At 42.8% G+C, this 16,972-nt stretch overlaps 1 protein-coding gene across 1 annotated transcript in view; it reads left to right on the forward strand.

Annotated features, from left to right (window-relative positions):
* Window positions 1-237: 237 nt before the first annotated feature.
* Window positions 238-16,972, forward strand: part of Rec114 (REC114 meiotic recombination protein) — a 110,018-nt gene continuing 93,283 nt past the window's right edge. The window contains exon 1 of the mRNA XM_028892495.2: window positions 238-432. Coding sequence (XP_028748328.1) covers window positions 277-432 — 156 coding nt within the window. The 5' untranslated portion in view covers window positions 238-276. The remainder of the gene's footprint in view (window positions 433-16,972) is intronic.

The following is a 16,972-nucleotide window of genomic DNA, read 5'->3' on the forward strand; positions in this document are numbered from 1 at the left end:
GAAAGAAAGGGAGGGAGGGAGGGAGGAAGAGAGAAAAAGAAAAGAAAGAGGGAGAGAAGGACGGAGGAAGGGAGGGAGAGAGGGAGGGAGGGAGGGAGGGAGAAAAGATACAAATAGAAAAAAAAAAGCAAAGAGCACACTTCCGGTAAAGGCATTTCCCCCCCCCCCTTTCCGCTTAGGGGAAGGGTGGGCCTTGAGCCACCGCGCTTCCTGATTGGCTGGCTGGTTGTCGTGAGGTGTCACGTGGAGGCAGGCTTTCCAGGACCGTGGGCAGGCATGGCTGAGGCGGGAAATGTCGCCTCGGGCCTCGGCCTTGCAGGAGAAGTCTCCCAGTGGCCTCTGAAGCGCTACGGTCGCTTCATGCTCTTGGACACCGCAGAGTCGCCTGGGCCTAGCCCGGAGGATGCTGTAGCGTCCTCGCCCACTTGGAAGGTGAGGCCTGAGGGAGGGAAGGATGGTCGGCTGCCAGATCCCCAGGGAAGTAAGGAGGACCCTGGCCAGCAGCCACATAAGGCCAGTGCCCCAGCCTCACACCTCTACGAGGACGGGAGGGGCTGACGTAGGAAACTTGTGTCTGAGTAGGAATAGGAGGCACAGTTGGAGTTGATTTCATTCTCAAACTAATTATGCAAGAATGAGATAAACATTCAGATATTCAACAAATACTGATTGAACATGAGTTGCATGCTAGACGCTGTTCAGCATGCTAGGGATTTAACATGGAGCAAGGCCTGAATGGTCTCTGCTCTCGTGCATGGTTTTGTTTTTTCATGGTGCTGGGGGAATCTCTAGTGCCCCATCCCTGAGCTGTGTCTCTCCACCCATTGATCCTGGTTTCCTGAGGACATAGTGTTTACCCAGATACCTATGTAAACTGTGGCAGGGAGAATTAAGTCATCCCATAGCTAAATTGTCATGCTCTTTGGTAGTCAAGCACCTACATAAGACTAAAGTTAGATCCCAGCTGTTTTAGTTTGGGTGCTGGGGATTGGACCAAGGGCTCCTGTGTGCTAAGCATGTGCTTTACCACTGAGCCACACTGCCAGCCCCTGAAATCCAGCTTTGACGGTGAATTTCCATGTTCTCGGTTAAGCTGCTTGGCTTCTCTGAATCTTATTTATCGTAAAATAGAAACATCTTGATGTTATATTGAAATAAGTGTAGTAGAGATGCAACAGGGATAAAAATAACAGTCTTACTTCATAGGGCATGTGTGCATGTACACTGAGTTGTTTATGTTTTTAGATCACCATGGGTAAGATAAAAGTAAAGAAAAACAGATATTCCAGGTGAAAACTATAACATGTGAAAGGCTCCACACCTGAGAAAACCTTGACAGGTCTAATATATAAAAGGTTGGCGCTTAGGGAACCAAGGAATTGAGTCTAAGTGGTGTGGATGTCTGGAGAGGAGGACAGGTGTCCTGTGAATATTCTTAGAGCCCACGGGCAAGCCAGAGGAAGGGTTTTAATCGTTTTCTTCTTTGACAAATCACTCTGTCTTTGTAGATGGAATTAGAGGACAGTGTCTGTGAATTCAGGAAGACAAAAGATAATGATACCTCAGGCCTGCGGGGATGGGGACGGAAGACAGTAGAGATGGGGAGATGGGACATAGACTTTGGAGGATAGAAACGAAAGGGTGGCGATTGATTGAATGTGTGCAGGGAGGGTAAAGGGATTGGGTTTCTGGCAGAGGCAGCAACAAGGGAGTGGGCTGCACTGGAGGAGGAACAGGACGCTCTAAGGCTTCAGATTTGCATGTGCTGAGCTTCATGTGCACAGTGAAATGCCACTTGTACTCGGTCAGAAGGCAGATCTGGGCATGTGGAAGTGTGAGCCAGCATCTGAAGGTGATACAGTTATGGGGTTAGAGGAGATTCCAGGACCTGTTCTCAAGGGAGTGCAACCACTGTAGGTCAGCTGGAAGTGTCAGAGCCTCACAGATTGACACAGGCTGGAGAGTTGTAAAGTACCTAGAAGGAAGAGAGTTCTCTCAAGAGGGAGAGAATGCTTGGTTAAGTTTGTTGAATGACTAGAGGGCAGCCATTGCATTTAGCCACAGGAAGGGTTATTCATCGTCGAAGAGGAGTTTGAGCGCATGGAGGGTCTAGAAGGCAGCCAGAAGGGGATGGAACAGTGACTGACAAGTGAATAAATAGAGGCAAGTGCACAGTTCTGAGAGCTTTGGCTGGGGATGTGAATAGAAATAGGACGTTGTGAATTATTCATGACATTCTGAAATATTAGAGTAAATGGTACTCTAAAACTGGAAATCAATATATTTAGGCCCATTTTAAAAAATCATTAAACATCTTGTTGTGCTCTTGTGGAACTCTGTATCCTAAAAGAAGATATAGGCCCAAAATGCAAAACGGAGTGAGGAGAGGTTAAATGCGAGTGTGACGGATCTATAATTGGATCTTATAAAAGGCCGGGGATGTTGGAGGACATATTTAACTTCCAAGGCTGCTTCAGTAGGCTTCTTGATAATTTCTCCTAGCAACTCTTTAATCCTTTTCAATCCTTTGCTCCGTGTTGGGTGCATTGGCTCAGATTCAGCCAGGTAACTCTTACATTGCAACCCAGAGCATGGGCATTTTGACCACTTTAAGGTGTCGACTGTTATTTCAATTTTTACCTTCTCTTTGCAAAGCTCTTCATAGTTGCTTATGAGGAACAGCACTTTTCAGCTGTTTTCAAATGTTTGACATAACACCATGGCCATAGTGATAAGAGAGGAAGTTGGTGTTTGCAGGGATTTTGAAAACTGGATATTTGTACCTTGCTTTGAATCTGTGCCCAGCCATCCTGCCTGCTGTGATCAGTTTCAACTTAGGTCTGTCATATATTTCTTTTAAATGAAAGAGAAACAGGATTTGTTCTATTTTATAGGCACTGTGACTATTGTATAATAGTAACAATAATCTGTACTCTTCAAGTCCCATGTGAATTTCTTTTAAAAACATGTGGTACCTACAATAAAACTATGTGTTAGATGATACACAGAAATTTATTATGATGTAGTCATTCTGGTAGGGTTTTTTTTTTCATATGGAATGTTTCAAATTCAGCTGTGGATATATTTTGTTTTGTTTTGTCTTGTCTTTTGGGACAGGGTTTCTCTGTGTGGTTTTGGCGCCTGTCCTGGATCTCACTTTGTAGACCAGGTTGGCCTGGAACTCAGAGATCCACCTGGCTCTGCCTCCTGAGTGCTGGGATTAAAGGTGTGCGCCACTGCTGCCCGGCTTCTGTTTTGATTTTTTTAATTGCCCCCCCCCCTAAATTATGGAGCAACTCTGTTCTCTTGATCCCATATGTGTAATTATTTAGCTTCAAAGAGGATGCTCATCACAGTGGCCACATGCTGACAAAACCAACCATTGTAGCTGGAGTTTTTCTGGTCCTGCCCGGCCCATGGTCAGGACAAATCTCTCTCACCTGGCAGTCCGGAAGCTACTCAGATCCAATCAAGTAAACACACAGAGACTTATATTGCTTACAAACTGTATGGCCTGGGCAGGCTTCTTGTTATCTAGTTCTTCTATCTTAAATTAACCCATATCTATTAGTCTATAAGTTGCTACATGGCTCATGGCTTACCAGTACCTTACATCTCGCTTTTCATAGCAGCATCTGGCAGCGTCTCTCTCCTTCAGTCTTCCTGTTCCCAGAATTTTCTTCTCTGCTTGTCCCGCCTATACTTCCTGCCTGGCTACTGGCCATTCAGCATTTTTTTTACACAGAGCGATATCCACAACACTTCCCCTTTTCTTTTTTTTCCAAAAAGGAAGGTTTTAACTTTCACATAGTAAAATTACATATAACAAAACAATTATCAAGCAAGAATTACAGTTATAATATCTAGTCTACTTATAATATCTAGTCTATTCATATTTGGCAAAATTAAAGAAGATATCCTATCTATCCTATATTTATGAGTCTAAGGCATAGGATAGAAAGTGAATTGGGTATATTTTGGACTCACCAAAATAGGATAGATAATGGAATTATTTTCTCTGAATTTCTCAAATGCAAATGAACTAGACATTGTTTAGGTATTTATTGCTTGTATATATGGCATATAATTATTGTACTTTTGTATATAGTTTTTCTTATATTAGTTATAACTTTTTTTCCTTTTTTCTTTTTATTAAAATAGAAAAGGGGAAATATGGTGAAATTTTATTTGTACTGAAATGTGATTTTATTTGTATGTTAATAAATAAAGTTGCCTGGGGGGTCAGAGCTAATAGCAAGCCATAGCAGAAGCTGGGCGGTGGTTGCGCACGCCTTTAATCCCAGCACTTGGGAGCCAGAGCTAGACGGATCTCTGTTTGTTCAAGGATACAGCCAACAGTGAACAGAATAAAACCCCCAAACCCACCACAGTTTACAGCTTTGCTACTCAGGCATCAGTGTTCATAGCCATCCTGTGGGGATTTTGTTAAAATGTGAATTCTGACTCAACCAGAATAGATTGTGTGGGGAGTGAGATTCGGCCATCATAGTAAGCTCCCGGGTGGCACTGGTGATGGTCTGGGGACTACGCTTTGAGAGGCAGGGATTTGGGAGACCCTGAGTGAAGTGAGCCACAATGTAGTGCAATTAATAAAATGAATTTATAGAGGCATGAGTAAGTTAGATTCAAAATGAATATGCAAATATTTTATTAGTGGGGTTAATACTTAAGCCATATGTCATCATCTAAGTGGAAAGAGCAAATGAAATACAAACTTGAACTTGATTTTTGTTCCTTATATCTATTGGCCCAGCCTTTCTGACAAAAATTATCATCATAACAGATTGGTCCATTTTATGTCTGTATATAATTTAGTCTGTTAATTTGAGAATTTTGAAAGGTGATGTTAATTGCAGGTTGCTTTTCAATTAAAGTTTTACCATGTTTTTCAGATTCTAAATATTTCCCAGACATGCCTTAATTGGTTGAACCTGACAACTTCTTAGATTATTTTTTCAAAGAAAAAAAAAAGTGATCCTTTAATTTTTGTAGGCGAACCTTAAAATAATTGCCCTACTTAGAAACTAAGAAATGAAATATGAAGCTTGTACTTGAGTTGAACTTTTAATGTGAGTCCAATGTAGAGTGCACTTGGAGGACCTTTCTGTAGCCGCAAATTTCCCTGTGTCCTGCGCAGCTTCTCGGTCCCAAGTAAATACACTGAAGCTTATATCACAAATTGTATGGCCTGTGGGTCAGGCTTCTTGCTAACTAGTTCTTACAACTTAACTCAACCCATTTCTATTCATCTATGTGTTGCCATATGGCCATGGCATTACCAGTCTGCTGGCCTCTTGTTACTCCTTCTGTGGCAGGCTGGCATCTCCTCGGACTCTGCCCTTCTTCTCTGTCTCTCTGCTTGGATTTCCTGCCTGGCAGTAAGTTTTCTTGCCATAGGCCAAAACAGCTTTATTTATTATCCAATGGGAGCCATGCATAGTCACAGCATACAGAAAGACACCCCACAGCACCTTTCTCTTTCATATTTCTAGTGCCTCCGTGCTCCCCTGCCACATGCCACATGATAAATCCTTTTTTTTTTTTTTTTTTTTTTTTTTTTTTTTCAGACAGGGTTTCACTGTGTAGGTCTAGCTGCCCTGGAACTTACAGGCCAGACTGGCTTGAACTCACAAAAGTCTGTGTCTGTTTCTGCCTCCCAAGTGCTGGGATCCACGGCATGCCTATCTCTTACTGCAACCCTAAGAAGCAAATATTATTTTATGAATCAGTCGACTGAAACGGAGGGATGTTCTGTGGCTTTTCTCAGAGTTTAGAGAGAAGTTGGGAGTAATTCAGACTCTAGTTTTCTTGTCTTTAAAGCTCATGCTTTTAATTACAGGGCTGCTTACCTTAGAAATGTTAGTATTTCAGGAGTTTTCAAAGTAGCATGTAAGGTGAACACGATTAAGATGATTTTGTTAATGTCTTCAGGACAATTTAAGATTCAGTAACATTTCAAGAAAATTATTTTAAAGAAATAGCAAAATAGCAGTTCTCCTTTGTATGCTGGTGATTTTTTAGTAGATCCTTATTGTTGTGAATTTTAAGTTGTTGGGTCTAGGAAAATTTTGTGTTTCTATAAATACTCCAGCAACACCCCCACCCCGCCCCACCCCACACATGGGATAAGTTACTTGGAAAGAGTTGCATTCTTTCAAGTCTGTTTTGTAAACCATGTGAAGATTAGCAGAGCATTTGGTTTAGGACTAACCCTCACCAACTCCTGAAGGAAAATTCTTGAGAGAACGCTACCCAGTGCCCCATAAATGAAGTGTCTTTCACTTTGGCTGCTAAACAGTAGGCAGTGTTCAGGGCCCTGTCTAGGGTCTAGGCAGTGCTTCCTTACATACACGGAGGTGGTTCTTTTCCCAGCCATGTGTGCTGAGCAGGGCTGCACTGAAGGACAGGCTTTGGAAGTGACTGGTGTCCACTCTGGCTATACTCTGGTATTCTGTCCCATGTAGTCTTGCCTCTGTGCCTTCTTGGCCATACAGCCCTACTTCTTCAACTCAGGGAGATCTTCCCAGATCCTGCCTGGGTTGGTTTTTGTTGTTTTTTTCTTATACTTCACTATGAAAATTCTCCAAGCAGTGAGAGACACTTTATAATTTTGTATTTTCCTAACTTCTTCCTACTTATATCTTGCAACTCTTTGGGGGCAATAAATAGTAGGAGAGCTCACTTCATATCTTGCAATTTCTCAGAAATCCTGTCCTTCATTTCCTGTACCCAGTAACTTGAAAATGGATACTCCCTCTAATTTACTCAGTACTTTAGTTGTTTAGGCAGGAGAATAAATTTGACCCCTGTTGCTTCATGCTAGCCTGAAAAGGAAGTCCACAGTAAGCCCTTAAGTTGCTTCCACTTGGTCTCTCTCCACTCCAGGTCATCCCCTCACCACTGATGGTTACCCTGGAACTGTCCTTGCTATTCACTCAGTCGTTTTGTTGTTTGTTAGAGACAGGTCTTACCATGTGGTCTTGGCTGGTTTCAGTGTTCCTGCCCTACCTTCTCCAGTGCTGGGATTACAGGGGTGTTCCACCATGCCTGACCTCACACAGTCTTAAAATATAACCATGTTTCCCTTAACGACATAGTTAAATTCTGAGCACAGCGTCATTAGACAGTTGCGTTACTAAACTAACATCCTAGTCTATAGTTAGACAAACCAAATGAGTAGCATGTCATTAAACGTTACTGTTTTATGGGACCATTGTTGTGTGTGTGGTCCTGTGCCTTGTTTTGGACTGAAACACCATTCTGTAGCCGTGACTGTATTAGGTATTCCAGTGTTGGATTAGAATAGGTAGAATGGGCCCCCTGGAGCCACACTCCTCAAGATAGACAGCCAGCCTTCATCAGAGGCTTTCCATGCACATCCCATGTTCTTCTCATAACTCTCTGGGTCTTAGATGGTGTAGACAAGAAGTTAAAACCTGGCTAGCTAAATAGCTTACCAAAGGTTGACACAGGAAATAGAAAGATAGATTCTAAAGCCCAGATCTTCCTCATTCTGCCACAGCTGCTGCTTCCTGTGTTGCTATCTTTTCTCCTGAAGATGTAGAATTACTGTCAAGAGTTACTATTCTCTTAAGAAACATCCAGTTTTTAAATTAATTAATTAATTTATTCTTCTCTCATATATTACATCCTGACCTAAGTTTCCCCCCTCTTCTCTCCTACCAGTCCTTCTCCCCACTTCCCCTCTCCCTCAGATTCACTCCTCCCCTGTTTCCCTTCAGAAAAGAGCAGGCCTCCCAGGGATACCACCTGAACATGGCAGAACAAGTTACAATAAGACTAGGCACAAACCCTCATGTCAAGGAGGGACGAGACAAGCTTTTCCTGGTAGGAGGAAAAGGGTCCCAAGAGCAGGCAAAAGAGTCAGAGACAGCCCCCACTCCCCATTAGGAGTTCTGCAAAGAACACTAAGCTACACAACCATACAGAGGACCTAAGTCCGACCCATACAGGCTCCCTGATTGTCATTTTAGCCTCTGTGAGCCCCTATCAGTCCTGGTTAGTTGCTTCTGTGGGCCATGTTCCTGTTGTGTCCTTAACCCTCCTGGCTCCTACAGTCCTTCCTCCCCTTCTTCCATGGTATTCTCCAAACTCCACCTAATGTTTGGCTGTGGGTCTCTATATCTGCTCCAATCACTTGCTGGATGGAGCCTTTATGATGATGATTAAGCTTGGCTCCAGTCTATGAGTGTAGCAGACTATCATTAGGAATCATTTTACTAAAAAGAAAAAAAAAGAATGGAAAAAAGCTGGGTGGTGGTGGTGCACACCTTTAATCCCAGCACTTGGGAGGCAGAGCCAGGTGGATCTCTGTGAGTTTGAGGCCAGCCTGGTCTACAGAGCAAGATCCAGGACAGGCACCAAAACTACACATAGAAACCCTGTCTCAAAAAAAAAAACAAAAACAAACAAAAAAAGGAATCATTTTACTGTCTCTTTTTCCCCCCAGTTCTGTTTGGTTCTATCTTAAGGCTCTGGGCTATCTAGCCTCTGGTTCCTGGCCCTCCAGGCAATGTCAGGCATGGCTCCCTCTCATCGTATGGGTCTCAAGTTGGGCCAGTCATTGGTTGGCCACTGCCACAAGTTCTGCGCCACCTTTCCTCCAGCACATCTTGCAGGCAGGACAATTTTAGGTTGAAGGTTTTGTGGCTGGGTTGGTGTCCCAGTCCCTCCTCCACTGGAGGCTTCACCTGGTTACAGAAGATGGTCAGTTCAACAATTAATACCTGGGACCTCATGAAACTGAAAAGCTTCTGTAAGGCAAAGGACACATCAGTAAGTCAAAACAGCAGCCTACAGAATGGGAAAAGATTTTCACCAAGTCCACATCTGACAAAGGGCTAATATCCAAAATATATAAAGAACTCAAGAAACTAGAAATAAACAAACCAAATAATCCAATAAAAAAAATGGGGCATAGGTCTGGCAGTGGTGACACACACCTTTAATCCCAGCACTTGGGAAGCAGCAGATCTCTGTGAGTTCAAGGCCAGCCTGCTCTACAAAGTGAGTTCCAGGACAGCCAGAGCTGTTTCACAGAGAAATCCTGTCTCTCTCTCTCAAAAAAAAGGGGAGTGTTGGGGATTTAGCTCAGTGGTAGAGCGTTCGCCTAGCAAGCACAAGGCCCTGGGTTCAGTCAGCTCTGAAAAACAAAAAACAATAACAACAACAAAAGGCATCATGGAATTGGCTGGCAAATGGATGGAACTAGAAAAAAATCATCCTGAGTGAGGTAACCCAGACCCAGAAAGACAAACATCTTTCATCGAGTCTAGAGCTCGAGTGATGCTCTAATGTCAGGAACTGAGTCTTCTTTTATTCTGTTCTTCTGCCATGCATGGCTATTGTGATGGTGTTGTTGGGAGGGGTTGCTCTTTTTGGGGGGACTGCCACCTTGCCCCCAAATAAATCACACATGGAGACTTATTCTTACTTACGAATGCCCTGCCTTAGCTTGGCTTGTTTCTTGCCAGCTTTCCTTAACTTATTCCGATTACCTTTGCCTCTGGGCCTTTCCCATTCTCTAATGTCTGTAAATCTTAGTCTTATTCTGTGGCTCCCTGTGTAGCTGGGTAGCTGGCCAGTCCTTTTCTCCAATCCGTCTTCCGAGATTTCTCTTTCTATTCATACTCTCTACCTGCCAGCCTCACCTATCCTTTCTCCTGCCTTGCTATTGGCCATTCAGTTCTTTATTAGACCATCGCGTGTTTTAGACAGGTACAGTAACACAGCTTCACAGAGTTAAACAAATGCAACATAAACAAAAGTAACACACCTTAAAATAACATTCTACTACATGATGGTTAATACTGTCATCTTGATCTAGATTATCCTTGAGACAAGCCTCTGGGCACACTTGTGAGGAGTTGTGTAGATTAGGCTAGCCTCTGGGTATACCTGTGAAGGATTCTCTTCATAGGGTTGATTGAAGTGAGAAGACCTACTCTGAATGTGGAGAACCATCTGATGAACTTGGATCCTGGATTACATTCTCTCAACTTCCTGACTGTGAATGCAGTGTGACCAGCTACCACAAGCTCACCCCCCCGCCATGACTTGTCTGCTGTGACGGACCCATAAACTGTGATCCACAACCAACCTTTTCTTCCTTCTGTTGCCTTTGTCTCGGAGTATTTTATCACAGCAACAGGAAGAGAAATTAAGACATTATAGTCAGTCTGAGAAAAAAACCAGTGTTCTAGAAGCTTGAAGAAGGGATGACGTGGACAGAGTTCCATCTCCTGAGGAGCTTCCTGAAAGCCACCATGTGTTGCTTCACCTTACACCATGGTAGACAGAGCTTAAACTCACATGAATTAATGATGTATGCCGCAAGGTCATGTGTCCTCTTACCATATAAAAGGAAAATGACTAGCTGAGCTTAGCTGGCAGTTAGTTAACGTGCTCTGACTCTGATGACTTATTTCTGAGTCTGGTTGGAACTCAGAAGGCATTTGTAATGACAGTGCTGTTTTCTATGTGTTCCTCAAAGATTGGTGTGCTGGACACCTGGTCTCTAGTGTGACGGAGGTCTAGAGCGTGGTAATTAGCACCATCCACAGAAGGGATTGATGCTGGTCTCAGAGCATGGGTTAGTTCTCCTGAGAACTAAAGGCCATTTCCCTGTGTATCCCGTGCCTTCTATACTTGGCCATGTTTCCTTTCTGCTTCTGCACTATGTTATGATATGAACAGGGAGCCTCACCAGAGGGGAGCCTCACCATTATCCAGGCTTACTGAGCCACTTAATCTTAGACTTTGAGCCTCCAAAACCATGAGCTAAAGGAACCTGTTTATAAAGTTCCCAGTCTGGGGAATTTCATTATACCAACAGAAAGTGGATTAGTAGAAGTAACAAAATTAACTGTTACTTAGTGTGTAAATACTGTATGCTCATTCCTGGCCTGGTGCCTGGCTAGTGCTCCATAAAGTTTTGCTGAATGGGTGAATCAAAGCTAAGCATTCTGCTGAGCATCTAATCTCACAATGTCTTTTAATCTTCGAAAATTCTATAAGCAGGACTTTTAAGCTTTTTTTCTGCTCCCAGCCCTCTGTGACCAAGTCATTTTTGTGCAACTTTGGGTACGTAAGTATATAAAATAGATATAGAAATCCAGCATTCACTGATGATAATCATTATAAATTACTTATTTTGAAATAACTCTTTGGTTGGGCTTGTTTAATTTTACGTGTAGAGTTGAATGTTAACAGATTTTAAATTGTAGGATGTAGAGCATCATTGGCAGTTTTTAGAGTTGGTATTTTGCTTTTCTAATTGTCAGTGATGAGAATGCTGCTTCATATCAGTAAATAGCACAAGATGGCCGAAGCATGTTTAAGGCCATTTCAAAACATGTTGGAAATTTGGTTCTAGTCCCAAGCCAAAATTCATTTAACTAACTTTTTCTTTAACAATTTTTGTAGAACCCAAGCCAGCAACTCAAATATCAACTTTCAAAGATTTACTTATTTTCTATACATATGTGTGCCTGCATCTATGCAGGTGTACCACACGAATGGTGTGCCCATGGAGGCTAAAGGGCATCAGATCCTCTAGACTTGAAGTTATAGACGGTTATGAGATGCCATGTGGGTGCTGGGAATCAACCCCAGGTCCTCCGTAAGAACAGTCAGAAATCTTAACTGCAGAGCCCCCTCTCCAGCCTCAAACAGCAATTAATTTTTAAAATTAAGCCTCCCAAGCCAACAGCAGTTTTAAAAACCAAACATTCTAACACAGTATAAACTAGAGGTATACCGAGGATTGACAATGGAAAAGTACTAAAGGTAAGTGTTTCCCGCTACTAAACCATGTTTCTCTAAGAACAGAAGACTTTATTTATACAGTAAACACTCCACAATTCATAACACACAGTAGTTGTATATATACACAGTATAACACAAATCCTAGCCAGGGTATTTCAAGCAGTGTTCATTGGTGTGTGGCGTAAGTACACGTGGAGGGCAAAGTGTACATGTTGTGTGTTCAGTAATAAGGCTGCATTCAATGAAGTCTCATCATGCAACATAGAATCATTTCTTGGCTGTTGGTGTTCAAAAACATTCTGCTGTTGGTAGATTTTTTTTTTCACTACCTCCACATTCAGTTAGGGACCATGACCCACAGTTAACAAGCTATGCAAAAGTTTGCACAGTAGTGAATACTATTTCTATTTTACAGATGAAAAAATTCATACTTGTAAATGGTAAGGCTAAGATTTGACTCTAGGTCTACCTGACTCCAATAATGTCTTTTACAAAGGGGTAGTTGTTGGTGCTATCCAAACATACTGTAATTTCACTTGGCCTGTGTTAAGTTACATGTGCCTGGGATGTGACTGGTTTGGGGCAGTGAAATGTGAGCATAATTGACAGGTCATGGGCAGAAGCTTGAAGAGCCAGAGCCTGATTGCTCTTCCTTTTTCCTTTGGCACGCTTGCCAGGGCTGTAAGGGTGGCAGGCAGTGTGAGCTAGAGTAGGGAAACAGGAGGACGGGTGGGCAGTGAGCGAGAAACGCGTCTTTGGAGTCCTGGAGGAGCGTCAGTGCCTGTGGGGTGCTCTAGCACATCCTGGCTGACACAGAGTATCCCACACTTGTGCTGCCTAAGTGGAGCGTATGCTACACTCGCTTCGCTGTAGGTTGCCTCAGATTTTGAGAAAGGATCTTTTAAGTGATGTTCCAACATTTTTCTCTTATGACAAAATCATTACTTGTTCCGAAAAATCTAGTGTATAAATACATATTTCTACCTTGGGGTCAGACTTTGTTCTCTTTCTTCAAAAACAAAAGCTTAATTTTGTACAGCAGACATAGTTTCCATGGAGGCCACGGCTTGTTTGCATAACATTATTTAAGGTGGAATTTATCTGGACAGATACAGCGAAGAAGAGTGTTTTTAGCTTGGTGGTTTAAGGAGTCTTAGAAGTTACAATTTAAGAGGGAAGGCCACAAGTACAAAAACTCCCCAGTCTGGGTTTTTTCCCCTACCTACCACACACTGTAAAGCTCTGTTAGAGACAGCTAAAGGCTGCCATTCTGAGAAGACTGGCCAGCCGAGCCCAGCTGCCTGCTTATGTGGAACCCATGGGTCTTCTCAGTTCCCCATTGACAGCCCTGCTCCAGAGACTTGCTTTAAAACCTTTAATTCCTATTTAGAAGTAGACTTTGGGTATTGGAAATGCTGGTGCTTCCCTGGCCCTATAAATGGGTTGAAGATAGATGAGGAAAATGTGAGAGTTACCAACACCTCAGTGTGCCAGTGGGAAGACCACTTTCTAGTCTAGTTGGTGTTCAGTGGTAGTGGCAGTGGCGATTTTGTTTGTTTGGGTCTTGGTTTTTGTTTGTTTGTTTGTTTGTTTTTGAGACAGAGTCTCATTATGTAATAGAAGCTAGCCTCTAACTCATGATCCTTCTGCCTCAGCTTCCCAAGTGTTGTGATTACAGGCATGCAACCCCACACCTGCTTTAATTGATGGGGTTTTTTTTGTAGGATTTGTTAGTCTGTGAAGAATTTCTTAGGTTTTGTGGTGTGTGTTCATGTAAGTGTGTACCTTCCCATGAGGGATCCAGAAAGCTTGCCACCTTATATTCTGAGGCAGGGTCTCTAGCTAAACAACTCTGCTTATCTGGCTAACCAGTTTGCTTTGGTGATTCTCTGTCCCCGCTTCTCCGCTCTGGGATTACAGGTGCAGTGCCCTGCATACCCAGCTTCAGTGTGGCTCTGGGATTACAGGTACAGTACCCTGAATACCCAGCTTCAGTGTGGCTCTGGGATTACAGGTACAGTACTCTGAATACCCAGCTTCAGTGTGGTTATATTCCATAACAAAAGTGACGTCAGTGCTTGATTCTTCCTCTTACTTTGTCACTTAAAAAATGGGTTCCCTAGAATCCTCAAGCGCTAAGTTGTTCTTGTGTTTAACTGGGCGCTTTGAAGATCTTCCCCAATGCCTAGGATTTAGGAATTTCCCTGGGATGTGTCTAGTTCTTGATTTTTTTTTTCTTGTTTAGTCAGTGCCTTCCCTGGGTCTGTTCCCCACCCTGTCACCAACATGGTTCTGGCTGAATCTTTGTCCCCTGCATCTTACACTGTCACTCATGATTTCTCCCTCTTTGTGTTCCCCTGCAATTCCAAGTATTTCTCCTTCGCCACTAAGTTGGCCTCACCGTCCAGGCAATTCTTCAATTACCTACTGACTATTTCTTTCCATGAAGCAGAGTTTTAACTCCAAGACTCTACTGAATGTTATTAGTAATAATTACTTGTGTTCAGGCCCTTGGTCTCCTTGAACTGGTTTGTTCCTCTGGGTTGTCCTCATTTGGGGTTTTCTTTCCCCCTACCCCCGTATATTAACTGTACAGTAATAATGGGTTTCATCCTCCTGCGGAGGAGCAGGAGGTACTCGTTGGAGCCTGGGAGATGGACGGAACTTGAGAGCACACTGTCTGGTGCTGTTCTTCTGTAGGGCAAGGCTTGCCCAGGCGCTGCAATACTGTCCTTTCCCAGGGTTCCATGTTCAGTCTCACTGCTTCCCTTCTGGAGAGGAATGCATTTTGCTGCTCCTTTATCTGGCCCCAGAGGCCTCCGTCCACTCTTCAGAATCACTTGAATGCTGATCTTAATCGTGCTCCAGGAAGGTGATTGGTTTTGGATTGCACTGGGAAAAGGAAGACCACAGGGTAGAATCTAGCTACCATTCTCCCTCCTGAACCCTGGAGAAGTTTTAAAATTAGACATTTTAGAACTGTATGAACTTACATATATAGTTTTAAAACGAGAGACTCTTAACAGTTCTCTGAAAAGTACAGGCTCATACCTGTAATCCTAGTACTTGAGAGGCCGAGGCAGTAGGATTACTATGGGTTTGAGGCCAACTTGGCATCCTCTCCCGATACCAGGCTAACTCTCTCATGCTTCTCAATAAGGCGCCTGCTCTCAGCTCCTTATTCATGCTTTTTATTTATTTATTTATTTGTTTGTTTGTTTGTTTAGTGTGTGTGTGTGTGTGTGTGTGTGTGTGTGTGTGTGTGTGTGTGTACACATATGAGTGCAGGTGTTCCCGGAGGCCAGAGGCATTTGGGTACCCCAGAGCGAGTTAGGGGTGATTGTGAGCCACCTGACGTGGTTCCCAGGAATCCAACCTGAGCCCCCTTTTCAGCTTCTGTTGGTACTGACACTCACGTCCTTTCTGGTTTTCTCATTTCCTTTGCTTTGTTTCTCTTCCTAGCTCTTAGCATTATCTTACAAACTAGACAATTCTTTGCTGTGTCCAGTGTTGTACCCAGGATATTTGATATCCAGAATGGATCATTTTTGATACTTTCTTTCCCCAAGGGATGAAATCATTTTCAGGAATGAATATGAAATTAATTGGGTATTCCTTTATCATGGCAGCTGGAGATTTTTAGTTGTTATAGTCCTGCTAGTTAAGTAACTAGAGAGTGTACGTCACAGTACACAGTAGGAAGAAAGAAGAAGCTCGCAGCCATGGCACCAGTGTGCTTCGTTGTTGGCAGCTACTCGAGCCCTGATCCTCACAGGCTGATAGAGTTTACATAATTATTTGCTTGGTAATGAATAGAATTATTATTTAGTAAAATATAGATCTCTAAGAGCTACAATTTAGGGGCCGGGCGTTAGTGGCGCACGCCTTTAATCCCAGCACTCGGGAGGCAGAGGCAGGCGGATCTCTGTGAGTTCGAGGCCAGCCTGGGCTACCAAGTGAGCTCCAGGAAAGGCGCAAAGCTACGCAGAGAAACCCTGTCTCGAAAAACCAAAAAAAAAAAAAAAGCTACAATTTAGGCAACTACTCATAAAAATCACATTTTTCCTTCTATTTTTAAAACATTTAGAAAATTTAAAAAATTTATTTGTATGTGTGTATGTGTATGCATGTACAACCATGATGTGTACGTAGAGGTCAGAGGACAATTTTGTGGAGTCCATTCTCTCCATCCTCTTTTTATCTGGGCTTCAGGGGTCAGACTTTTATGGCAGATTCCTTTACCCCCAAGCTATCTTGATGGCCCAGTAGTTAGTGGTTTTAAAAGAATATATTTTTCTGGGCATGATGGCTCATACCTGTAATCTCAGCACTTGGAAGGTTGAAGCAGGAGGATTGCTATGGGTTTGAGACCAGCCTGGTCTGCAGAATGAGATAAATTTATTTCAGTGTTAAAGATAATGTTCAAATTTAGTAAAATATTGAATTGAAAATTACATTTAACCAAAGATATTACATCTTACTATTTATATTTCATTTCAATGTTTTGAATTTTTTTTTTTTTTTTTTTTTGGTTTTTTCGAGACAGGGTTTCTCTGTGTAGCTTTGCGCCTTTCCTGGAGCTCACTTGGTAGCCCAGGCTGGCCTCGAACTCACAGAGATCCGCCTGGCTCTGCCTCCCGAGTGCTGGGATTAAAGGCGTGCGCCACCACCGCCCGGCAATGTTTTGAATTTTTAAGAACAGAGATAAATATCATAAGGTCCCCTAAAATGAGAATTTGACCATCACTGTGCTGTCTTGGTTCATTGTGAGACAGACTACCTTTCAAATGTAGAAATGAGTAGTGAGTACCACAGAGCTAGAGAGTCTTTGGGAGAGATTTGCAAAATTTTGGGAAAAAAATTGTGGGCTAACTGTAAATCTAGAGAAAAAATATATAGAAAAGTTTTGTATATTATGTATACATAAAATTTACATAGATAATAGATGATTTCATCATTTATCATCATAAACCATATGAAATCTGTAATTAAAAGTTACAAATCTGGGGACTGGTTAGATGACTCAGAGGTTAAGAGCACTTAGTATTCCCGCAGAAGACCTGAATTCAGTTCCGAGACTCACATCAGCCTTCTCACCAGCTGTAATTACAGCTCCAGGAGGTCTGACACCCTCTCCTGGCATCTGTGGGCATGCACACACGGA

Source organism: Peromyscus leucopus, chromosome 7, assembly GCF_004664715.2.
Source record: "Peromyscus leucopus breed LL Stock chromosome 7, UCI_PerLeu_2.1, whole genome shotgun sequence".
Taxonomy (NCBI): domain Eukaryota; kingdom Metazoa; phylum Chordata; class Mammalia; order Rodentia; family Cricetidae; genus Peromyscus; species Peromyscus leucopus.